Source organism: Neodiprion virginianus, chromosome 4 (assembly GCF_021901495.1).
Source record: "Neodiprion virginianus isolate iyNeoVirg1 chromosome 4, iyNeoVirg1.1, whole genome shotgun sequence".
NCBI lineage: Eukaryota > Metazoa > Arthropoda > Insecta > Hymenoptera > Diprionidae > Neodiprion > Neodiprion virginianus.
The window spans coordinates 32,654,676-32,680,646 of record NC_060880.1 but is presented as its reverse complement, the minus strand read 5'-3'; the positions used below and the strand labels follow the sequence as shown (position 1 = coordinate 32,680,646).

At 46.0% G+C, this 25,971-nt stretch overlaps 1 protein-coding gene across 3 annotated transcripts in view; it reads left to right on the top strand.

Annotated features, from left to right (window-relative positions):
- LOC124301778 (mental retardation GTPase activating protein homolog 4-like) overlaps positions 1-25,971 on the top strand; it is a 258,515-nt gene that overhangs the window by 221,148 nt on the left and 11,396 nt on the right. For 2 of the 3 annotated variants that reach the window (XM_046757194.1, XM_046757193.1), the window contains exons 5-6: positions 7,205-7,252; positions 25,122-25,536. In XM_046757194.1, coding sequence (XP_046613150.1) covers positions 7,205-7,252; positions 25,122-25,536 — 463 coding nt within the window. The remainder of the gene's footprint in view (positions 1-7,204; positions 7,253-25,121; positions 25,537-25,971) is intronic. The other variant, XM_046757192.1, reaches the window with a different exon arrangement.

Sequence of the window (25,971 nt, the reverse complement as noted above, 5' to 3'; positions counted from 1 at the left end):
AAAACCCGATTAAATATCCAGACAGTCGTTTTCTCTTTTGGGCAAAGTCCGAGGTGGCCTTGCAGCTTCCCAGATTAAGACCAACTCGGTGATTCTCGTGGCGTACGCGAGTACCTCAAACAGATGATGCGCCAGCCCAGCCTTGCCTCTTCTATTCACGCACGCGTTGGAGGCTGACCTTTCTAACCCGCATACGATGCATCTTCGTGCATCCAGTCCATAGGCAATACGCAGCGTGTCTGCATCTGAATGTGCATTGAATCGAGCCAGTCGGACGTTTAGACCGTACGTACCTGTAGTCGTGTTCATTCTTGAGTCTCATGGAATCTTGGTGTGAAATGAGTTTATCGAAGCGATTTTTCCTCGTGGCTTCGAAGAAATCGGGGTTACTCTGCGGATACCGCTTGAGGATTAATATGAAATGCATATGCAGCGGTTTGTTATTCCGTTTCCGCCTTGGCTTTACGACGCGCTTTGGCCGCAATGGGTCATGACGGCTCGTGGGGTTTTAATTTTCACAGATCACGGACCGCCGTGGCAGCAAAACGAGAATCGCGAATCGGTTAGATAACGAAACATTAAGACTGAGCAGAGCTGCTCACGCAAGTGACGGGGGCTGATGGCGGATACGAGCACCAGGATGTTCGCTACTCCCGCGTGCGATGCCAGGACTTACGTAACTCGTATTCTATTCGTATCTCGTGCCATAAGTGCCGCTTGCTCGGCTTGGCGTACCCATACGCTCGAACTTGTGTGCTATTATACGACTGAATCTCTCGTCCCGGCACGGTGAGAGGGCAGCATGCTGAACACCTAGCGCGTTCCGCAATTATTAATATGCGGTAAAGCATTGCGCTCTTCGAAACTATACCGGAGAACATCGGGCACGGATCATGGGTACGATCCGGTACCGGTCACTGCTGCTTCCTACGAGCCGATAGCACGTTTCTCTAATAATTGAGTTGTAGTGAGCTTGGTTATTGCGCAACTTTTAAACACTAACTAACCCAGGCATCGTTCGAGTTTTTGATAAATTAGGACCGACGGCATTTTCGAAGGATTTCTACCTACGATATATAGTATTCACAACACAGTTACAGCATAATCACTGTGGCTACATTATTGAAAAATATCCTTCAGGTGCGGTACGCTGAGCTCTCAAAGTGGAATAAAGCATAGCGTTGAATGACCGATACGTGTCATCGTTGAAAAATCATGGGAGATACACTTGAAATTTGAAATACTGATATTTTCGTGGCATGAGCAGAAGACTTACGCCGTCGCACGATAAATCATTATTTATCTACTTTCCAGTAAATGTTGAATATTAATTTAAAATTAACGAACCGGCTATTGGTTTCAGCGGTAAAACAGAAGGCGGATCCATTTGGAGAATCTAATCTCTTCACTAATTCTTTTAACTTCGAAAGTGCGGCGACATAAATTATGCGAAGAGTTTTATAATTAACTTACAAGCCATCAACGTCGTGTCACGATAAACCCGCCTTCGGTGACCCCGAAACTTTCAAATAACCCGAAAGACCTGGAAAGTCGTTAAAGAACGGTACAAACACTCAATCAACTGCACCAAATTTTCCTTGGCTGTGGCTTGGTTCGGATTTTTCATCGTTCTGATGGATCAGATATTAATATTGGATAACATTTGTGTCGTCCTTTTGCCTAATCGATTTAATATAGGTTAAAAATTTCTTTCCTCTTTTTTCGTTGCCTCTCTCTTAATACTTCATCATGCCTTGTAAAGCTAATCGCACGTCGAGACCAGACGTGGCAAAGTTGATAGCTGGAGGAGGTTTGAGACTCGGAAGAAACTAACATTCGAATTAACATTAAGATTTATGAAATGATGTGGTGAAACTTATCGCGAGTCGTTATGACTGATCATATTCAATCGGTTGTTCATTCTCAAAATAATCTACACTTTGCACACGTCGGTCTGGACGAGTAGAAGCTCTGTTTTCTCCACTTTCCATGTTTTATTTATTTATTTATTTTTTTCCTCATTTTCGAATTGATCCCGTCTGCGTAAATTCTTCGAATTAACTTTCTGTATTTTTCTTTTTGAATTGATCTCAGATGAGCTAAAAATTAATGAGTGGAACTTCATTTGGCCGCATCAAACTAGAACATAAAGCTCCGTTCTGTAACAGATCACTGCCATCCACCATCAAACGTGCACATTATACACACGAAGTACGTATCCAAAACGTAGACTCAAGTAATTGAGTAAACTGACAGGGAAGGCTTTAAATAAGCGAATCCCGTTTCGAAAACCAACAAATTCGTGTCCACCGTATCTCATCCAAGTATTCAGACAATTTATGGTTGCTCGAATTACGTGTTTCTGAGCCTATGAACCCATGTCCTGACTTAACGCATGAAACCAATTTATACTTCATACTGCGGTTCATCGACAGTGATAGTTGTCAAAATCTCGAATTGTTGAACTTCTACAATCACATTCATAGTTTAACAAAATTGCAAATAATTTCACTACTTGCTGATTGCTCATCTTTATTGAGCCCTGTGATAGCGAAGATCGTCTAGCCTGACATAATATCAGGTAACGTCTCTCTTCCTGGAGGGATGATTAAGTGGGTTGTGTCATCAATAGTACGGTTGTATCTGATGTGCCAGAGCGTATTGTTACAAAATCCCCCATTTGCTGTATAATACGTGCTCGGTTGTCCCTTTCGTGATTCTTGCCGATTGTTATACCGTGTTTATACTCTTGTCAAGTTGGTCCCAAAGTGAAAAGAATTCGCAAGTATCACTCGGTTCCGATGCGAAAATCATATTGCCGGCCCTTAACTGCAGTTAATCCTCATCTCGGGAATCCAAAGACCCGTGAAATTACGGTCAGAAATTGAAACTGTTATTTCGATGAGAATCGCTATCCGGTTATGCTTCCCTGAATACCCCTGGCGCCGATAAGGTATTTCTGGATGGCAGAAATCCCAACTTAATGCCTGACCATAACCAGAAGCTCATCTCTCATTGTCGCCTTGGCCTCGTTTGCGCGAGCAGTAGCTGCGCCGGATGTTCCTTTTCGACGAACGAACGCGAATATATATGAATAATAAATATGAGGACCATGTGCAGTTTTTGTACGGGGAAAGTTTTTATAAATCAACTCTTCCTTCCTTCTTTATCGTTCCACTGCAATGTTGTACCCACCCGTATACCATCTCAGAGATGAGCGCGCGCGGTGTACAATGCTCTCTAATTGAGGATATGGTCGCCTGCAAGTGAAGAAAGAGGAAAGGGATATAGCTGCATGAACATAGGGGGAGAGAGTCGGAGCTTTCGTTTTGCGAGAGAGCAATTCATTTCAACCATTGTGTGGGTGCAGCGGCATACGCCTCCGTCGTCCTCGCAGCTCACACCGCTTCCGGCACTTCCGTCATCGCCAGCAGCTTCGATTCGAGGTGGATTTTTTTCAATCGTTCATCAAGGTTATACCGCGGTATCGGATTATCGATCGTCTTAAAACCAATCCGGCACCGTTTCGATTTCTAGAAATTCGCGAACAGAGAGGTACAAAGGTCCAGCGCTCCGAGTGAAAGAGCAATAATAACATCATTAATTATTGACTGAATAATCAAAACCCCGTGAAATTCTGAACCGTTCGTGCACACACCGATTTTCTAGGTTCGACATGCGGCTGCAGAGTTCAATCAATCGGTGGTGCAAGTGACGGGTGTTCGTGGGCTCCTCGTTGATTGATCGAACTTTAAATTATTAACGCGGATTAATTATTTTTGAGAAAGTTTCGTGCGATCGATCCTGACTGTAGCGCGGAAGAAGGGAGCGGCACGAGAAACGAAGAGCGAGATGAACACAGCGAGCATAAGGCGATGAGGGGGAAACGCGTGCGTGGGTGTTGTAAGGATCTTCGCACATGATGTAAATATAACGCAAAATTCTGTAACGGACGAGGTTACCATTTGTTAGCCGGACTTGCCCGCCGAGAAGGTATTACGTGTACGTGGCCCGACACGAACGCAGGGGTATTGTGTTACCGCATTATAATTCCGGCCCGAAATTAAAACCAATTTGCACAAGCGTGGGGTAATTGAATCGCATCCAACCTCCGTTACTTTACCAAGCAGATTTCCCTTCGCGACTTCTTTACGCGCTGTCACCTCTCGAATGCCGCAATAAGACTTGAAACTACATAATTGTGAAAGCACTTTCTCGACTGATTAAAGTATATGCCGGAAGTATTTGACACCTGTCGATGTGACTTTGAAGAATCGCGAGGACGCGTCAATTTTCTGTCGCGCATGACGTCCTGCTGCATTCGCGATAATTTTATTTGATCACGATTATTTTTTCATTAACGTATCGCGAGAACGATGTCATAGGTTGCCGAGTTGCGGTGTCACTGAAAAAAGGATGAACATTATTAGGTCACACTGGTGACCAGTGAAGTCGAGCACGTACAGTACCTGCTACCTCGAAATCGCCAATCAGCTATAATCACTATCAATAAGATCGCGAATATGCTTGATGAGTATTGATTTATTCATACGCAAGATTGCTTTTGATTGATAAATTTTGTTTGCAGTTCAGTCTGAGCATCGATAAATAATTGCAAGGAAATTGATTTACTTCGAATGATTTTGGTTTGGAGGAATTGTTACTCTTGCTTAACCAGTACGCGTCATTAAGGCAGTAAACGAATCGCAAGTATGCGGTGGAACAATAAGTAGATAATTCTAGACATCGGAATTCCGCGTCGATAAACGCTGAAGAGATTAATCGGAAATTGACTCGCAAAGTTCCGACTAAATCCCGGGCTGTCTTTAGCCATGCAATAATTACGCAGATCAATTATCATAATTAATGGGGAATTCTCGTGGTTATAAGTTATGCCACCGAGCGGACGCGGTCGGTCCCTGGAGAAGTATGGGTTGGCGTTTATATCCAGAGGAGCCATGAATCTCTATTGATCATTCCTCCGGATTTTTGCCCATTAATTAATTGATGCTGTATTAATCGGACGATTATGCAGTCAGCGGTCGTTGCTCGGCGGCCTGCATCTCGGTAGGCAATTATTCGAGGGCGGTGTATCAAAGTGAACGATAACGATACGATAAACGAATACCCCACAAACTCTGCACCTCTCTTCACCCCATGCCCGTCGAGTTTGCGAGTCGAATACCGGCGATCGGTGATCAATGCGACCGATAATTAGGCGCTTCGCGACTCGTAAAAACCGTGAAATTAGCAGCTGTCTGCCGATGCGAATCATAACTCGGCATTATTGTCGAGTCCGTACGTTACAGGGAAAAACGTGAAAGAGTTCAAATCTGAATCACACGGCGAAGGACGAATTATTGCATGCAGCGAACCGTTAAAGGGAAGACAGCTACCAAATTTCTCCCTTCTATCATTTCTCGAGAGAAGATCTGCTGGCACCTCCTCACGCGTAACATCTGCACAACTACCCACGACGGTGGTATTCGGCAGCAAAACTTTCTTCTGGCTGGGCGCGGCTTCGGATCGTTCATAACTTTATAACGCTGACCTGGGTTCCGATCGTTTAAAATGATTTATTACAAAAGTAAGTCGAGGATGCGTCGAGCTTACGCACGATAAATATAAACACGTGACGCAGGGGGCGCCCAGCTATTTGCCAACTTATCATAATCAGTGGTTTAATAAGTTGGTAATGGCTATTGAGGGTACAATATTTTGCGAGGCTTGGCGACCGTCTGAAGGCAGGAGCTTAATGTCCCTGCCAATATTTATGATACTGATCCTTTTCAAGCCGTTATATATACTCATGTATTTCGACGAATATTTATACTGGTGCAAAGCAACGTCAAAACTGGTTAACCTCTTAGTCCTGAGACTCGTGTGAATCATGTCAAAGAAATGAAATTGGGCAATGTATCATTCGAATTCGATGAAGATTACAAAATCACAAAAGTTGATCTATAAATTAAAAAAAAAAAAGAACAGTATCTCTTGTCCTTTTTCACTTCCGAACTTCTAAAACAACTCTTCCATCTAATCTGAGTCGAGTCTGAATTTAGTCTAATTGAATGGCATCCATGCATGTCATGTACCTACCTACGTTACATTCACTCCGTACAAGAAAGATTGGCGGCATGATTGATCCAACGTAAAAATCGTGCCAAAATATTTTCCGTTGATCCCGATATGTTCGTGCGTGGTCTGCACCGTGAGAATCTGTAAAACATCTCTGCGCTCTGTTTGATGCCTTTATTCAACAGATTATTTGCATATCAGTCAAGAGTAAGTATGTGTCGGGGTTTCAGCAGATGTTTAGTAAAAGCACCGTCGAGCCGTCAGTCGTCCAAGCCGCGTTCTGTTAACGAGCCGACCCCACGCTTGCCCGTCGTGGTCGTTGCGATGTTAACTTTGCATATTACGGATCACCCCTGCACTCCACTGTTAATGCAGTTTTATCTCCAAGTTTATTCATATTTCATCTGTTGCTTTTCCTTTTTTTCATTGCACCTGAATATACGCGTACAATTTTTACAGAACAGATCTGTTACTAAGCGTTTCACCGAACTCGTGCCCTCGCTACGATCATTGCTCACCGTTAATTATATTCACTGAAAGTTCCAGTCTTCTATATGCCGCTGTAAATAATTCACTTTTACTCTCGTAAGGCAATTTGAGCATGCTCCAGGCGCCTAGTATGTACATTAATTTATTGATGTTAATGTGATCAAGACGACAGCGCATCGTTTCAGCATTAAATATGAGCGGTTCATAAAAAAAAAAAAAAAAAAAAAAAAAATAAACTGAAATAAAAAAATTAACCCTTTCCTAGGCCACAGAATTTGTACGCTGACTCTACAATTTGCTTACGCAATTAAATTGCCTACCTCCTTTTACCGAAACTGCTGCAGTTGCCATGATTGATAGACTGCATGCACCACGCAACCAGATTTTTACATCGGTACCGAAAACAGGTGGTTCCCATCATCATTCGACGATACTCCGAATCGAAACAAATTAACACATGGGTGGCGATCCCGCGAATAATATCTTGTTTATTCGCCACCCTTGCGATTGCACACACATCAATACTCATCATGCTATTATCATTTTACCGCAGGGTTCTCGGACCTAGAATTTAAAATATTTTACGACACATCCTTGTTAGTCAATAACCCCTAATTTTTTATTATTTTTGTTCTAGGTAAGCGGCCGTTTCAACCGAGTTCTTCGCCTAGGCTACTCGCTATCGGTGAGTCATGTGGTTTATGGGCGCGACCCTAAGTACCTGTCAGCTGCACAAAGCAAAATAATTGTCATCATGCATTCCGTTTAGGAAATTTCCATATCCACTGCGTGAAAAATGAAAAATTTCCTAACCCCATGTAGAATTCCAACGCACGCATGTCACGCGCGCAAGTCAGTCCTCAACGCGCGGATGGTCGGAATTGAGGGCCGGCATCGTTTCTAAGACTCCAATTTCCCCGTGACTGTAGATGAAATCGTAGCTCTCGAATTGCGGTCGAGTTTGCTTCCCTATGGGCTACGTTGCCGGTACCGTTGCCTCCCACGGCTGCGACGGTTTCCCATATGCGCAACGACCCCGTGTCGTCTACTTATACCTTCTAATTCGTATCTATTTGTCCGATCGGCGAAAAGTACGCAGATCCGTGCGACCCACGTTGCCATAGCGCAACGAGCCTTATTTAGATGGTGGAACAGTTCTGCGTATGAGCGTTATTCCTGTGGTGTCCGGTCTTAATTGATACCGATTCCGATCAAAAAATTCCGCGCGCAATTGGCCAGCTGTGCATGGTCGCAAAGAAAGGAAACGGTGGGGTACTGGTGACAGTTTTGCACGATAATTACGTAGAGGATGAAGAACTACCGTTGATGAAATGCTTCGCCATCGTTCGGTCTCTGACCACTTTTCATTCTAAACTGTGGTAAGGATTCAAGTAGGTGTTTGAGCAAGAGCAATTCGAATCAGACGTAACGACACAATTAACCTCTCGTCAACGTGGGCGAACTGATAACAATGCGGGACCTACCGGGAATTGCACGCGAACGGTGGAGTAGAAAGGCTCTGGATGAAACAGCACTCGATTCGGAGTATGCCGAGAGATACTGACCTTACTCAACTTATACATCTTGCATAGACTCCGTGAGCGTGAGACGATTTTATGAATATTTTAGACCAGTCGACGCGACGGATTGACCAAGCAGCAAACTGCAGAGTGCCGATCTCCATTTGTAGAAAGTACGCGAGATTACCGGTAAACGATCATCAGTTTAATTGCTTCGGGGTTATTGCACCACGCCGACTGCTCAAATTATGTTTCGTGATATTTTGAAAAAGTTCAACCAACGGTTGTAGTTAATCGTCTTACCGGTGTGTCTGATCTCATGGGAAGAAAGCGAACATATAATCGTGTCCGCACGTTACGCTCACAGAACATGATTAAGCTTCGCAGGCGCTTTGTAAGTCCAGGAAAAAGGTTTTTTTTATTTTATTTTTTTTTTATCATTCAGAGGATAGGATGTTGAAAACTGACAAGATATTTTTTCTGACCGCGATAAACGCAAGGCTAACAAATAACCGCTGCAATTAAGTTGTTATCGCTGTGGCAAATCTCCCTTCATACCTGGCGGATCCGTGAAGTGATCGTAAATAAATTTTCCAGCTTACCGAAGTCCTTTGAATTTCAGTGTAAATGCAAAATCGTGGTTAATTTATGTTGGCAAGGTACACGCCTGGTACTAGGAGCCCCGCGGTGCACTTACAACAACTTCATAACCCGGCCTCTCGCTCTTGCAAAGTCCCGCCGACCTCGGGTCCAAGTTTTCGCTAAGAACTCAGTTATCACTTCACGGTGAACCTCTACTTTGCTTGTTCACCACTCGCAAGTTATTCTCGGTGATATATTCCTCGTTCTACATCACCAGTCGCACAATGGAACGTACCATCCCTTGACAAAACACCGAGTTAGCCAGTATATGGGACGGAAAGATCAACGGAATGATTTCATGCGTAATGCGTTACGTGCGAATTTGTTGCAGCCAATGAAATAACAAATCTTGTACGAGAAGCATAATTGTGTTTGGGACTTTTTTGCGGACAATCTACTTGACACCCGACAGTTTATTTATGATCTTATCTTCCACCTTCTCAACCTCCGCAGTTAATTGATATCTGCTACCCGACGTGCCCCTAAAATGGAAGGTGCGCTTGACCCCTAAAAAATGCCTATCCAATTACGCAAGACCGTACCTACTTGTGTCTTACCGGCTAATTCCGCACGTTGCGTACGTGTAACAGACAGTTGAAAATTGATGTGAAACAGTAATAGCTGAACTCTGAAGAAGCAAGAAAGTGGTGCGGAGGGCGGTGGAGCCTTGGCTCATGGACGAAACGGAATTCAATTCCCATATGGAGTCTTGAGTCCATAACTTTATATAGACGGGTAATACAAATTCAACTTAACCGGTGCTCATGCCCCCATCTTAATCTCTAAGAAGGCCTCGTATACCATCCAATCGTATAATTAATGCCTGAGCATTAATTCACACCGCCTGACTGATTTCTGATGCTCATCAGCGTACGAGCACACCTGAAGGGTTCACCGGGTTCAGCTCGCCTCGCCCGACGAGTAAAAAGTTGTCTAAATCACGTACAAGCCGAGCAGGCAAGCGCCTTTCCGTACGCACGTACATACCTACCACGGCTGAAACGTGGCACACGTACGACTCACCATCCGTGTGCGAGCTGCTCGGCTCTACGTGGACATACCTAGGTTTGGTTCACGTATGGACGGGACATGCGCGAATGGTACCGGTGCGATGCTGTTTGCTCGCGCAGACAAGGTTCAACCCGTTCTTGAAGGAGTTCTCGAAGTTGGTTAAGGCGCGGAGAAATTAATAGCCTGGTATTAATTCTCACTGATTCCCCCGGACGAAATGACTGGTTGCTTGATTTCATCAATCTACGATAGTAATAACACACAGCCGGATCATATCGACGCACGGCGTGTCCATAAGCGTACGAAGCTGTAGTAAGTATCATCTCGGATTACCGGGGCAAAGTTGGGCTCGGGCTTCCACCTTGTGGTCGTAAGACGACTCTCCTCTTCGCTGACCATGAAATCTTACCGCGCCTTCGTAAATCACCGATTTGGTCGGCTGCGGGGTCGAAACGGATCTCGATCGGTCAATCTTGCACGGCATTTTTATACGCGACGTATGTGGAGCCGCAGAGACCCAGAGGTACACCTCCTTCGCATTGCCGTCCGACTTTGATGTAGCTAACTCGTCGACGACAGTGGATGCATAATTCACCTTGCGTACCGCTCCGACGCGACGTCGAGGTTCATTTTCAAATTGAAGAAACTGCCGGCTATATACTCGCTGGGCTTGTACAATTTACTGCGTAGAGCCTGCAACTATTGTCTTCAATGTCGACTTATCAATCTGCCTATCAAACGTCACGCCGATGCGCCCAGGCGGCTGACGCGCATCAAGCCCTTCGGCTCGAAGAACTGAGGCCAAGTGTCTGTAAAGACTGATGCGCTCCTCACCGTCGACGTGGCCTCGACGCGACGTGGCGCTCGAAAACCTTTTCTCTTTCATGCTACTCCAGCGCCTCCCCTGCGCCGGCTCTTATTTTCATTCCCTTCTCCTTCGTGATCCAGGGGGCAAGAACTGTCCTCGGTACAAAGACGCGTCGCCGATGTTCTGCATGCGGTGGATAATGGAATAGATCGCAGCTGGCGATTTATCGCGACAATTTCCATGTCCTCCGCGCTCTTCTCATCCCCCGTCTGGGGCTTCGGAGCAGGAGCTGAAGAAAAACTGCACTTGCGACCAAAGGCTCGCCTGAAATACGTCAACAAGAGCAAACGGACAGCGATACATTTGAAAGTGCCAACTGTTCTAGCAGAGGTTAGGCGAATAGTCGTCCGCGTGCTCCCGGGGTCGCGATCCTCGTGCAACCTATAACGACGTCCTTAGGAATCGAAGATGCTACCACCTCGTAAATTACAGCTGACTCTCGACCGGGTTTCTTGGTCTACATTTCGTTACGTTTCACCTACGGGTACGGAATACCTCAGGTGCGCAGAAAACAACCGGTCGATCACGCCTCCCCAATACCTAAGCCTTGCATAAGTGAATTAATTGAGACGAAGCACGCTACCGTTTTTTTCATTTTTAAAGGTAAACATTTATGCCCGAGTCACATAAAATTTCGATCGATGCGCTTGCAGGGTGAAATAAAATGACTCATTTTTTTCAATTCACATAGTTGAAGTTTCTTCCTCAATGTGGCTAATTCTAAATACAAATGTGTGAGAATTTTGCATGTGAATGAACACACTTAGTGATTATTAAAAAGGCCATCAGTTTCGGAATCCTACAACTTTCTTATATTCTCGTGAAGAAACGATTGATCTCTTTATATCTTTCTCTGTCTTCATGGCTCACCCCTTTCCAGTCTTAACTGGTACCCAGTGCGTCCGAGTTAATCTCACAAAATAATGATCACGGCTAAATTCAATTAGTCTCAGTCAAAGCACGCTGATAAGCTCCGGCGGAGATTGAATCGGTACAAATGAAGCTCATCTCCGCAAGGTAAACACAAATCTATAGTTCGACAGTCGGTAATAAACCTCGTCCTGCGGAGCCTTCTCCTGTGTGATAAACCAGGTATTAGAGATGATTTCTGTTTGATTTTAATTAACATCAATTTGCATAATAGCTCAGCCGAGCTCAGCCCTAAACGCGATAGACTATCTTCCTCGCCCAACAGTCCGGGGTTACATCATCAATAGCCAACGCTTACGCGAGGAGCTGCTTGCGACTAGCTCAACTTTTTCTTGGCGGACTGCTTTACGACTTGCGTCTTACTTCTTACGCTCTACCGGTCGGCGGTACTCGCGACGCTCACTATCGTCCGACTGCCAACCGCGTCAACGTGACTCCATCATCATGTGCCTTGGCGAGCCTTCGGGTTGCTCCTTTCTAATTACAAATTAGTTTAACCAACAATAAGATAGCGGCATCCTTGCAGCTAGAAGGCATCTGACGCGTAATTGCGTGGAGTGGGCGTTGCAGTTATAGGCAGTGATTTATTCCCTCTTATCGTCGGGCAGTTAACTATAATCATGAGGATTGTCGTCTGGATTTTGTATCGAAGAGCAGCAAATCGGCGATGGAAATGTTAACGAAACACTTGCAGCGGGTGTTTTGCGAAAACTGGAACTCGACAGAAGTCGTGGTAATAAATTTTCGCATGGATTCACTTTGCATTTGCATTCAAGACGCGCGGCAGCTGCCACACGTGGTGTACAGGCTCGCTGAGTTCTGGGTTCTATGGTCTCTGATTTCGCAAGGAATCTAGAGCTAGAACCTCACTCGGCTCCGTGGTCTGAAGCTACTAGGATACTTTCAAATCCGAGCCGTGAGAATTTGCAGAATGCGCTCGGATATTGATGCCAGGCCATTACACATTTGGCAGGATTGATAGATGAGAGTAGACTCGTGAATATGCATGACCCAACCTGCAGGCGGCCCCTGCTTACTGGATTTACTTCGAAGTTTGGCATGCTCCCGTTCTACACGGAATGTCATCATAGACTCGCCGCTTCACTCCTTCATCGATCTCGCCCCAGGAATCAAGTCGTCATAGTCTGGCGCGCGATCCTTCATCACCTTCACCAGTTCTTTCGAAAACCAGATTCTTCACAATCCAGCAAAGTCTCTGCAAAGAATAATCTATCGCAGTCAGCTTTCTCGATATCGCTCTACACTGGCTTAACCACCTTTCATCCCTATTATTTCTACATCATCCTACAGTCACCCGCGGGACGTACAAACTTGATACCCCAAAAATGTGCAACATAAACCGGCGAAGGACAGCAAAAGTCTTGCCGCTCCCTTGAGCTCGAGGCTACCGACTTATACTGGCTTAATCATCTTCAAGGCTTCTCCGGTTTGCTCACTCGGACCATCCGTAGAAAAATGAAAAAGGAATGTATGGCAGATTACGTTCCGTGATTTCCACCTCCGATTTTTTTTTCATCAAGTAATTTTTTTTACTCGACTGACGATTCTGTCTGGTTTCTATGAACCTATAGTCGTGCTATGCGACGAACCGCAAAATGTAAAACAAGAGTAATTGCAATCAAGCTTACAGGACGAGCTACACTTTCATGAGTCATCGAAATATCACATATCAAAGATTCAAATTTTTGGCTTATCTCATCTCAACCAAAGTAACATCATACTTGTTGGTGAACTTCAAATGAGACCTGATTGCCCAGTATCATTGGTATTGTTAGCAGGTAGCGTGTCTTCTCAAATTCTCGTGGTTTTAAGCCCTGTGGCAAGTTGGCTACGCGGCGTTCACACTGTCACAATTTCATAGAAAACACCCCGGCAATGTTGGCCACAGCTTCGCTGACGCGACGGCTAGAATTACACGAGACACGGATCGTGGGAACACCGTCCGTCATGCAACGGACTGCGTAATAAGTAATAGGTAATAGGTAATAAGCATTTGGATAATGGGGCCATTGTTGCCCTTTAAAAGAGATCGCAGACCGGTAAGACTGTCCCCCGAACGTCGAGTGACGAAAGGATCATTATATGAATGTCAATAATATCGCGGGGGGGTCGAGTCTTTCCGTGTTATTCTTTTCATTGTTTTCCAATCTACCACATTCTGGATGCAGCGTGTGAAGCTGTATACTGTGGAAGCTATGTGCATTCACCATTTCCTATATCACCATCTGTAGAAGTATGTTGGCTGTTTTCAAATTCGAATCCAATCTGTGCAGGAATCTTATATTGCTGATCGGTTCACAAAGCGCTGTAGCATTATTTGAGTACGTACAGTATCTTTGTACGAATCAATGGGATAACTGAACAAATTCTTCGTGTCGCTTAGCAGCGTGCACGTGTCTGCCAGGCGTAGGTATAAGCTGCGCGTAACAGAGTTTGAAAAATCTATAGATAGAAACCCAGCCTCGCGGAAAGTATCTTTCAACTCGTGATTGAATTGACTTCGTCCGCGTCTTGGATGCGAGAGGTTCACGTTCTACGCCAAGTCTGCTTAGCCTGCCTTTTATAGAAATAAGCTAAAATATTCCGTTGGAAACAAGCAACGCCGCAGCCTTGAACAAGACGTTCTTGTGCAACAGTATCGGGTTGGCATTCTGCAGCTGTTACATTGTTTCATAGTTGTACCAACGTTTTCGCCAATTAGCCGAAAAAATTTCGATCAACCTCGATGCGGGATTCAATAATTGCTCGGAAAATTTATCAAACCAACGAACTGTCACAAACGAATTTCGGTTATGTTAATATATTTTTAATTGTACCGAGCAGCTCCATTGCCAGTGACACCATTCGTGACGGATTGCCGAGCCTGTGAACAGTTGCCGCAATCATACAGGCGCGGTTTCTTATTTTTACATATTTTTTTCGTAATATCAGAGATAAAATTATTCATAGCGGTAATTGTCCGAAGAACAGTTCGGATTTTAATGCTAGTTTCAATTGCAAACGCTACATCATTAACATACATTCAGTTAGCTCAAACCACGTAAAAATGGGGTTGGCAGGTCAATTTAGTAACACAACACCGAAAGGCATTGATACAGAATTTACCATTCTCTGACCGTTATCAACAACGTATATTGACGAGTTGAGGTTATTAGCATTTGCCGCTCGGAGGATAATTAATTAAACCACTCGAAAGCTGCACGCTGGCTTACCGTATTTAACCAACTCTGCAGAAGACATGAACGGCAACGCCCCTGCCTAAGATCTGCAACAACTGACAGCCCGCATTCAGATCGACATGAGTGGACATGAAAAAGGTACATGCATGCGTTCCCAAATGATCAGGTAAGTTGAAAAAATCCTCCAGACCTTGTGAAGGTCAACGTAATCTTTGCCAAGCTAAGATAGCAATAATCACGAGTAAAAATTTTCCTAATAACATGCGAAGGTGAAGAAATGAAAAAAGAATATCATACCCGTAACGTGCAGCATCCGTCATTGAATTTGACAGCAATATTCAGCTCGTGTACATATTCAGACAATTATTTCTCGGCTCGTTGAAAACACGTACGTAGTATAACCTATGTGAGCAGAAATATAAAATGCTACGCAGGCATGTTCCATGGAAGGGGTCAATACAGGTAGTGCTGTAAAGAAAGACCGGGAGAAGTTACTGCAACCAACAATGTGAAAACTTGTTTACGTTCCTAAGATGATGACGCCTTGCGTCGCCGCCTGTCTGATTGTGAGGGTCGCGCGGACGTTTGAGAAAATAAATTTCTGAAAAATATTCCGAGTTGTACATACGCTTCGAAAAAGAGATTTATTTGCAAAATCAGACATTCATCCGTGTACGCGACGTGTAACAGTATGAGCCTGGGGCCTTTCAGGGCGGGCAGCTAGCCGATGTCGTTGGTGGCAGACTATCACTAGCTGACTATCGTAAATATTTAATGGCGTCTGCTAAGCGAGGCTATAGGCATCGCGCGTTATATGCTAAAGACGTACGGTTTAAATGTTGACGTCATTCGTGGCTGGCTTGAGAGGCGTTGGCTCTCGATTCATGCTCGGGGGCGAATTATGGATTTATTTTCTTCGAAAAGTTGACGACTTACCGAAATTCCAACTAGAATCATGTATTATGTATATCATATAAGAAATATATCATCACTGTGGCGAAAATACGGTTACTGCAAAATTGTTACACATGCCGGTTCATGCAAAAATTATCGCGGTGAACCAAAACGTTTGATAAGTGGAAACGAAAAGCTCCTTCTTCCGTCAACACTCTACAACTATAATTCATTCGCAGTGAGCTGCGGTTAGCCTTGGTCTGGAATAGGACAAAGCAATCTACCTAATTACACAATGGACCCTGTATTTGCAATAATACGGATCACTTTGGCTATGGATTCATTATACTCAACTCAACTTAATAGCTACAACGCTTAGTTTTACAACCAATGGCGCATTAACTTTCTGTTCGCAAGGGAAAAATAAACGATCGATGCTGTTATGCATATCAGGCTGCACCCTTGTGGAAGCGTAATCTTGAATTAACGAATTCCACACGTCAGACGGCGAGCAACCGAGAGGTACATCTCCAGAGGCGATGCAGCATCCGTTTAACATAAGTTAGCTGCACGCGCGCACCCGCGCGCACTGCATCGCCAATCAATCGTCTGTATGTTCAGATGTGGCCACATAGCTTATGGGTTTTCCATTTTTAGAGATCTCCGCCAGCGTCCGCCATCACACTAACAAATAATGCGCAGAGAGTTGTCTCTGCAGTGTTGGAAATTTGGGTGTAAAGTTCTCACTATTTTCCCTCTCTAGTTATTCGACAGTTGACTTTTACTAACCTAGAGTACTGAAGTAGCGAACAATTTATTCGGACATACTAAATTCACGATGGCCGCTTGTCATTACCGCCGCAATCAGAGTGAACCTTGACTGAGCAAACACTGCTAGCACGAGAGTATGAGGATTTATTGGCGTCGATCGAGTTATAGGAATCGCAGAGAACGCTATTTAGCGGTAATACATCAACGTGTATCGAGGACGCTGACAGGTGAAGTACGTATCTGGACGAATTTCGCATGCCTGATTCGAATGTCTGCCAGTAAGATTCAGCCGAGGACATATCGTTGTCGGATCAATCTCCGCGATTTATCACAAGAAGAGACAAACGAGTTACCACCGCGTTTCTTCTTCAACTCCACAAATGCTAAAACCCCGAGTGGGCAGTGATCGTCAAGAGAGTAATGTATTCATTGGATCGAAAAATTGAAATTGGCCACCTTCCAACAAGCCACTGACATTTTCGGACGAATTTTGGTGCTATCGTTTGAAAATATAAATGTACGCTATCCAATCGCAGGCTAGATACTACCGACACTATGCTAAAATGTAGATTCTTCGTTGCGAAAGTCTCGCCTCGTGATGTAATAATGGAAAAGAAGAAACTGTATCCAAACCTTTTAACTCGCAGCATGAGACCAGGTGAACCTAGAATTAACCTATAATCAAAAATCCCCTTCAGGCACCATGTGTTTTTCTTGATCGACCCCCACGCTGGGTCTAAAGCGTGTCCGCATTGAAGCTGCGCTACAGCTTGTGCCACGGATACGTAGAGAGAAAAAATCGTGCAGAGACTGGCTGCGTGCACCTTCACTACCCTCTCGATGGACCAGTGAAAAAGAGACTGCGAGAGGAGGCGGGACAGTTCAAATTGCCCATTTGCAATAAGATCTGATCATTATATTCGCCTCGTAAAAGTATAAATCATATTATCGATCCGTATAATTATCAACATACGCACTCGCTCCGACGGACATCGACAAGGCTGATCCGCGTCTCTCCAAACTTTGGCGTCTCGACGTCCGCTATCGAGTCGAATTGAATAATTATGCCAACGATACACAGAGCGCCGTTGCTCCCTGAGACTAGAAGGAAACGCGTAGGGTGTTATTCAAGAAACCGATATTGTATGTAAATATAGATATTTGGCATTTTATCCCAAATTAGAAAAAAAGTCAATCAACAAAATATGAATAGCGAATGATTGGATTCATTTAATCTTTCCGTAATATTTAATTTCTCCACTCAATATCCTGAAACCGTTAGAAAAGGTGTCTCGAGATATGCTGAACGATAAATCGTTTTGGTAATCGCTTCACAATTTTATGTGGTGTTCAGATTTTGCATAATCTAATCTAATGAGAGACTATATCAAACACGTTTTACAGAGGTCAAAGAAGAGATTAAGCTTTGTCAAATGTCTTGATACGTGGCAATTGAGAACCAGTGTCAAAAAAATTGGGACTTTCGATTGTGCGACGAGAAGGGGTTAGTATTTTGGAAACCGGTCCTTTTTCAGATCGACTTATCATCCGGAACCACATTAAGGACCTTGCCAAAAGCCCCCGATACCCAATATGACCAGTGACCAGGGAAGGACAGACACACGTGGTTATTGCCGATTCAAGAATGATTTACGAGTGAGACGTTTGCCTACAGAGAGCGCACCGTGCAACTTTCATAACCTTCAGCAATATTTATGAATAGTTGTTTAAGTCGCACTCGGAACACCCTGGTGCCGATCGTAAAATGTACTCGCTCGGTCAGCGAGCGCGTGGCCCGAGAGCCCACGTACATCTATGGAGACGGGGCTGCAAAGAAAGCAACTCGATATTACATGCCCGGCTGACACTCGCGCCCACGCCTTGCCGAGGAGCCGAAGAAGAAGGAGAAGAAGTACCATTCGAGGATTCATCGAGAAGGCCGCGACTAGCTCTCGTTCGCACACTAATCTTCGAGGTAATGTATTCGCGGTGGAAGATATAGGGCGATTGGTCAGCGCTATAGCGGCACTGGGAACTCGAAGAGGCCAGGGGTCGTAGACCAAGGTCAGGGGGAATTATTGCTACCCCTGTGATTTGTTGGCCCAGCCGCAGCTGGACGATGTCTTGCTTTCCAGGTGATTTAGGTAATATTCGTGAGCCAAACGGGCTGCAACATACGGGGGACCGCGTGAAAGACCCATCGAGACGGGAGGTATTAACACCCGAGAGATTTACCACTCTGAGAAAGTACTCTGCACACTTTTCTGCATCACGTTCAACGACGGATGAGCACGTTATTGCGCGCTCTACGGAATGCTCGTCTTTTTCGCCTATCGCGGTACGAGTGCATGAGTTAATTAATTACCCTGCACCCATATTGCATGTGTCGTTAACCAAACGGAATAACTTCGTGGCACGCTTTCGTCTCCGTACTTACTATTACGCAACCTGACGATAATCCGTAAATGGCGTACGGTTGGAATGAAAATCCCAAGGTATACTCGCGTGGCAAATTTGTGCCTAAGAAACATCCGAGAGGTCGGTACCTACACCGTCGGTACGATCAGCTTCGGCTATTCTGTCGTACGCGCGGTTGGAGATAATTTTACGAGTGCGGTCTCCTCGCTCCTCTGTCTCAGTCCGTATAAACCGCCTATGAGGATTTCTGTCTTTGGTAATAGTAATGGACAGATGGAAATTGATGCCCATTAAGGAATGCGGATCGCCTATTTGCTACCCAACTACCTCTATTAATGCATCGAACTGTTTTGGCGTTATTGCCGACTAGTTCAGCGGCGATACCGTGGTTCGCGACGACAAGGAGCAAAAAGTCGGAACCATGAGAGCTGGTAATTCGTATCAGGCTCAGCCGGGATCCTGCGTATCAGCTAAAATTTATATACGTTTGAATTCTAGATAATTTGCTCTTTCAGAGCTCCTAGCCAACTTGGGCGGAAGGTATTTTTCCATTCGCGATAACCGGACTAAGGAGCATTCGCATGCGTTTAAACTTGTTCGGAGTACGATCATGGCTGTGACGGCGCGGAGTGGAACCATGCGGCGTTCGATGGAAGCGCGATGAACGGTCAGGGAAAAGCTGGGCAACGCCGGTATACAAAGGTGATAACTCAATAGCGAAGCGACTTCGCGAATCGCCGGTAGCGAGAGCGCTGCAAGGGCCGAACGTAACGGAGGTTAGATAAATTCTGCACGACCAATCCCAGCTCGGAGAGGCTTCGTATCTTAACTATGTAGTCACAAGAGGAGCTCACGTGTTCCGAGAGTTTTTAACAACTTTAATGCGTAAAAGGTACGTACAGGGTCGGGTACGTTGGTGTGATGCGAAGCCAGAGAGTCTGCGCGTGTGCGGTGTACACAACGAATTTGCCGTACAGCGAACACGTAACCGCATGATGAATTATATGGCTCGATAAGGTCGTACGTGCTAATTTATTATCGTTGTAATCGCGATTTTTCTGAATTTTGATGAAAAATACGTTAAGTAAATAAATAAATAAAGTGAAAATAAAACTTGGGAAACGCGAGGTGGACGGCAAAGGCAAAGGTAAAGGCACGGAGACCGTAGACCTTGCGGCACGGCCACCACGCACGAAGAGTGTGAGGAAAAATTGATATTTATTAGCCTAGTGGTGGCGGGAATCCCTTGGCTACGTAGATATTCCATGCTGCCACCCACTCGCTGTACACCTGCCCCGACCGTGAGCTGGGTTGACAATATTTCGAGCCGCGTTGCAATCTTGGTCATTATTTATCCGAGTTGGTACCCACGTTAATTGGAGACACATTACGATACGTCGAGCCGGTCGGCTTCCATGGCTCCGGCGTTTCAAATCCTTTTACCAACAGAACAGAACGGTCAGACACGTGTGACCCGTGGAATATTTCTAGAACCGTATTTCCCGCGTTTCTTCTCACCCCACCTCTGCACCCTGTATATACTAAGATATAGTCTCGGAGATAGCGCAAAGTGCAAATAGATTATTGTTAATGCAGCACGGTTCTATTTCAATGATGCGACGGGCGCCCGCTACGCAAGGTGCATAAATTGTCGAGTTGGGGGAGCGGTGCGAGGTGTCGATGCGCGATAAATCTATCGACGATCGGTGATGGACGATCCGAGGTGGTCGAGCTGCTCGCTGTGCCCTGCTTACCCAGGACCAGAGAACCGGGAATGTGGCGCATAGGTGCGCTTCGAACGACGTATCGAGACTCTCTCACCTGCTCGCTCGTGCCTCTCTGCCTTAAGTAATGCGCCCGAAGGCTCCCTGGGGTGACCCACAAGTTCGTGATAGCCGCTATCGAGTCCTATTAAGTAGTGGCCATTTGCGGAACAATGCCTCATCTCAACGCTGACCGCATAACCCAGGCTACCCATTGCCAGGAAAAAGGTTATATATGTATAAATATGTCTGGAAGATCGAGGAAGCTGCCTCTCGCAGTTTTAGAATTCATGTCTCGCGGGCTGCAATCAGACCAGCCCGCAGTGCTACTGGCTCAGAGTCCAATCAAGAGGAGACTGTAGATGAGGGAGGCTAGATGATCGTGGCATGGTAATTTGTCGCCGACTAATCGAGGGCAGTTAATATACGGATTCAATTCACGACGCGTCGCCCGAGGGTTAGCGCTGGATTCTTCTACCCACTCTGTCCAGCACCAGCGTATGAGTAAATATACTGGAAGCGAAGAAAACGTGTCGTGCGGTGGGTACCTACGTATAATGCCGTGATCATATCATTTTGATTAAATATTAAAGTTCGAAACCAAATTGTGGATGTTCGGATATTCGGATGTTCAGATCAGAAAGTGACGTCACCCAAAATTTTTTCTCACTTGACGTCATCGATCTACAGTAATCGTCGATAACGAAAATTGGCTAGCCAAATTCCTCAGTCCGGAAACAACCGCGCAGTAGAGCGGACGTGTGAGAACCGCGCTCCGCAGATTTCGAGTACCGGGTTCTCCTACCTCCTGCATCCTGCGCTCCAAGTCCGCTACCTGGTCAAACTCGACTTCCAGGACAAGCGCACCGTAGTTTCCGCGCTCCAGGTCCACCGCCTGCTAAAACTCGACTTCCAAGACAAGCACTCGGTGGTTTTTGCGCTCCAGGTACGCTACCTGGTGACTTTTAACCTGCAGGACTAATTTTTCGTAGTTCTGGCTGTCCAGGTACTCTACCCGGTGAAACTCGACTTCCGGGACAAGCGCTCCATGGTTCCTGCGCTTCCGGTACGCTACCTAGTGAAACTCGACTTCCAGGACAAGCGTTCCGTGGTTCTGCGCTCCAGGTACGCTACCTGGTGACTTTTAACCCGCAGGACTAATTTTCCGTAGTTCTGGCTGTCCAAGTCCTCCACCCGGTAAAACTCGACCTCCAGGACAAACGCTCCGTAGTTTTGGCTGTCCAGGTCCTTGACCTGCTGACTTTTAACCTTTACAAGTAATTTTCTGTGGTTCCTGCGCTCCAGGTCCGCCACCTGGTGAAACTCGACCCTCAGGACAAGCGCTCCGTAGTTTCTGCGCTCCAGGTACGCTACCTGGCGACTTTTAACCTGTAGGACTAATTTTCCATAGTTCTGGCTGTTCAGGTCCTTGACCTGGTGACTTTTGACCTTCACGACTAATTTTTCGTAGTTCTGGCTGTCCAGGTCCTGCACCCGGTGAAACTCGACCTCCAGGACAAGCTCTCCGTAGTTGTGGCTTGTGCGGTAGCCTGAGTTCTTTAGTGTTCACCAGCCCTAAGGAGGTCGTGAATTTCTTTTGGGACACCGAAGTATTTAAAGGATGCCGAGGACGTGTACATTATGCGCCCGCCCGGAAGTACAGCCTGTATGCGAGAGGTTAGGCCTGCGATGATTTACTGGAGGTATCGTAGCGCGTCGTCTAGGCAGACAACCCGGACTGCGGCAGGAGTGTGAAGAAGAATTCCGCGGTTCACCGGTAACCACTTTTGTTTCCGAGAGCACGGTTAGGTGCCAACTAAGCGGATATTATATTGTACTTAGCGAAGATGATATCGGCCGGTTTCTGCTCGCCTCGTAACTTGACCACTGTAGTCATTAGTATCGAGTTTCTCACGCCTCTTACGCTAACCGTAGGGCCCGAGGTTTACACGTTGTTGGAGCTCCAACGCCACCACCTATCTTGCGTATCATCACGCTCGTAAACAATGATTTATTGAAAAATAGCTCGTCCTCTGATCCGCAGCAGCGCCAAAGCTGTCCTCGTTTCATCTTTCCTGGTTACATGCAGAGCATTACAGGCACGCAAAATCTAGCATAAAAACCGACCGCGGTCAATACCTCGGGGGAAGAGAGAAAGAAAGAAAGAAAGAAAAAACGACACGGACCATCCAAAGAGAATCCGTCCGTCAGAACAATCCGAAGATAAATGTTTATAGACTCTCTGAGCCAGCCTCACGAGATGCATCTGACGATAGAGCTCGGCTGCCTCTTGGTGAGATACATGGGTCAGAGACTTATGTAAAACATGACCTGAATTGAATAATTTTAAATATAAACTGCTCCGAAGGTTCGATGGTAACGTTCCCTCGCTGGCACCGCTCAGACCTATGTACACGTTACAGTTTCTCAACGAAGCTTCTCTCTCAGCATCTCACGAATCGGAAGCACGAACGATCGACCATGAGGTTTAATTTTTAAGCTGTCGCGTGTTCTGCTCGAGCTTTTGATAGGCGGGTATTCAGATCTTTCATATGCTTCAAACCCTCCGGATCGGAATCAATAGTTTGCACACGCAGTTGCATTCTCGTATGTTGACGCGGCCTGCCAAATCAACAGTCTTCAATGACTAACGCGAGGTAAGCTGCAGAGGTGCTCAATAATGATGAATTCAGATCGACAATGTATCGCTGACCATAGGTACGACGGGTGTGAATAATGGGAGGAAATGATGTACGTCGTTCAATTTTTACAAAGTAGTCTTACGTACGAGAACCTTGTTGTACCAGCAATCTTACATGTGCGGAATCAATATAGTACCTTGATAATTACACATACCGCAAGGTAGATTTTTAGCCCGCTGACGGGTGAGTTGTTGTATGGTCGTGATTCAGAGCTCCGCGGTCTAATCGTGACTGGTGGGATGCAATATCGGATTGATCACACGTATCTGCTCCATGTCATAATTCCCTATTCCTTTCCTTAATTAGGTGTTTCTTCGGAGGGGGGAGGGGGTGAATTTTTGCCCCAGGTGCCCGCTCGCATCTCGTTAGGGCCATTAACGTGCGATCTAGCCAGGGTCCGAGGAAAACTTGCGTCTAATGGATCCCCGGAGTCGTCAGAGTAACTGACAGGTCTCTCTGCGTGCCTGACCCCGGCACTCTCGCGCCCTCTCAAAGCCCATCCTCTCTTAACCCCGAGTATTACCGGTAATAGGGCGATCTTGACGTCGGAGTTCAATAAGAGCGGGAGGTAATTGATAACGTTAACCGCGGGGATTAATCCGCCGATTTATGGGCAGAGTGCACCGTGGATTTTTCATATTTGCCAAATTGAGGGATAATCAGATGATATTAATGATCCTCACTCCCTAGGCAAGGGCGAGATAAGTACGGGGGATAGAAAGACGTTCCGATCTCCCAGCGGAAGATCAGAGCTCCGGGTCAAATAATCCCCAATGATACCGCGCGGACGTGCCGCGAATGTTCTTACCTGGGATCAAACGAGTGCCCTCCGTGTCTCGGCCGCACTTCTTTAGCCGCAACCCGTTCGTTCAACGTCGGCACACGTGTTACCTGGATATTTTTGTCAAAACGAGTCGTTGTTGCCCTCTTGGCGGGTTCGATGATTCGAAGGCGACATGCTCCAGATCACGGACTCCCTGAAAAGTTATTAACAATAAGTTGGCGTATCAGCGTTTGCGTTGCGAGAGATTTATGACGCGGCAAAATCTCGCGCTTCGTTAGCGGACAATGAATTACACGGAATAAGACGCGGTTAATTAATAATGGTGATTATAATTGGCCTGAAATTTCTTGCGTAATTGCCAATTTCGCGAAGTGGAACCCTCAGCCGGCACAGAGCTGACGGCTTCTCCGCTTGTACAAAGCCGCGCAATGCTCGCGTGAAAGAAATGCGAATTTCACGTCCATTACGAGGCAATCGACGGCTTCAAAAATCAAACGATCAAGTTGTCGAGCACGAGCTGAAATTAACCACCTCACTATACGCTCATCTCCATCGGCGCGACGGTTCAAGTTCAATAGATTTTCGTGTGAACCGATAACTCCCTCCGGATTCCACATTCCTTGAATTCTAACCGGCAATGTATTGCCGCTCATGCAAGTTTAATTAGTAACAGCAATGTCACGGGTATTTAACATGCTTGTCGCTTTGCGCGCGTGCACAAGAAATCGCAGCAGCCGACTCCTCTCGACCGCTGAGTTGCGCATGAATCTCGCATTGGCTATTACAATATTCATAAGCGCTAGAAAATCCCGGCTTGCGCTCGGGACTTTAGGGGCGATCGTGACATGTTTTGCTTCTTGGTCAGTGAACCCTTTCCTTCCTTGTTTAACGATTTCTGGAACCCATTTTTCTTCATCTTTATCCTGCACGCATACGAACACCGAGAATTTTTCATGTCATATGTTTCGTTTTGTTATCTACCCAAAAATATACCCGACATTCCAGTTCTTAACCCCTTCCATTTTTTGATAACAGAATTCTCTCATTCCAGTACCACCACCGCTGCCGCTGCGAGATGTCGCGAGAGACAGGGAACGAGAGAGAGCAGCCGAGAGGGAACGGGACCGAGAGAGAGAGCGGGAGCGGGAGCGGGAGAGGGAGAGGGAGCGGGAGCGAGAGAGGGAGAGGGAGAGAGAACGACGGACGAGGGAAAGAGAGAGGCAACAGGAACGGCAACGAGAAATTGAGCGAGAGAGGGAACGGGAGAAGGAACGGGAGAAGGAACGGGAGCGGGAAAGACAACGGGAGAGAGAAAGGGAGAGGGAGAGGGATCGGGAGAGAGAGCGGGAGAGGGAGAGAGATCGGGCGAGAGAGGTGACGGCGTGCGTGGCTGAACCCCCGGACGCCGTGCTAGTTTCTTCATCGGCAGCCCTCCTCGCCCTCCAGAGGATAAAAGAAGCCTCTCTGTAAGTAGATTGTACCCAGATCTGTTACCTATACAATTCCCTCATTATTCGTCTCCTCTTCTTTCTTTCCTCTACATCTTTTCATCTTCGCCAGAACACTGCAGGTTCTTTACACCGTACCTATTATTGCACGTTGATTTATCCACTGACATGAGCTAGAAGACAGATAAGTTTCTTTCGCTAATCGAACCGACGCATTATCGCTTTCTATCCACTTGTAATTTTATTGATAATTCAGCAGTTCGAAAGATATATATGCTCCCTGATCGTCGTGCGAAAATGGTATACGTCGAAAAGCGCAATCTCGTTCCGGGGACGGCGAGTTCAGGGAATCCGAGAACCCGGTGCAATTCGTCAACCGCGAGTTGCCGACGATGACAGATTTTCCGTCGACGTCGATCTCCCGCGGCGAGCAGCTATCCTGTTTATTTGAAA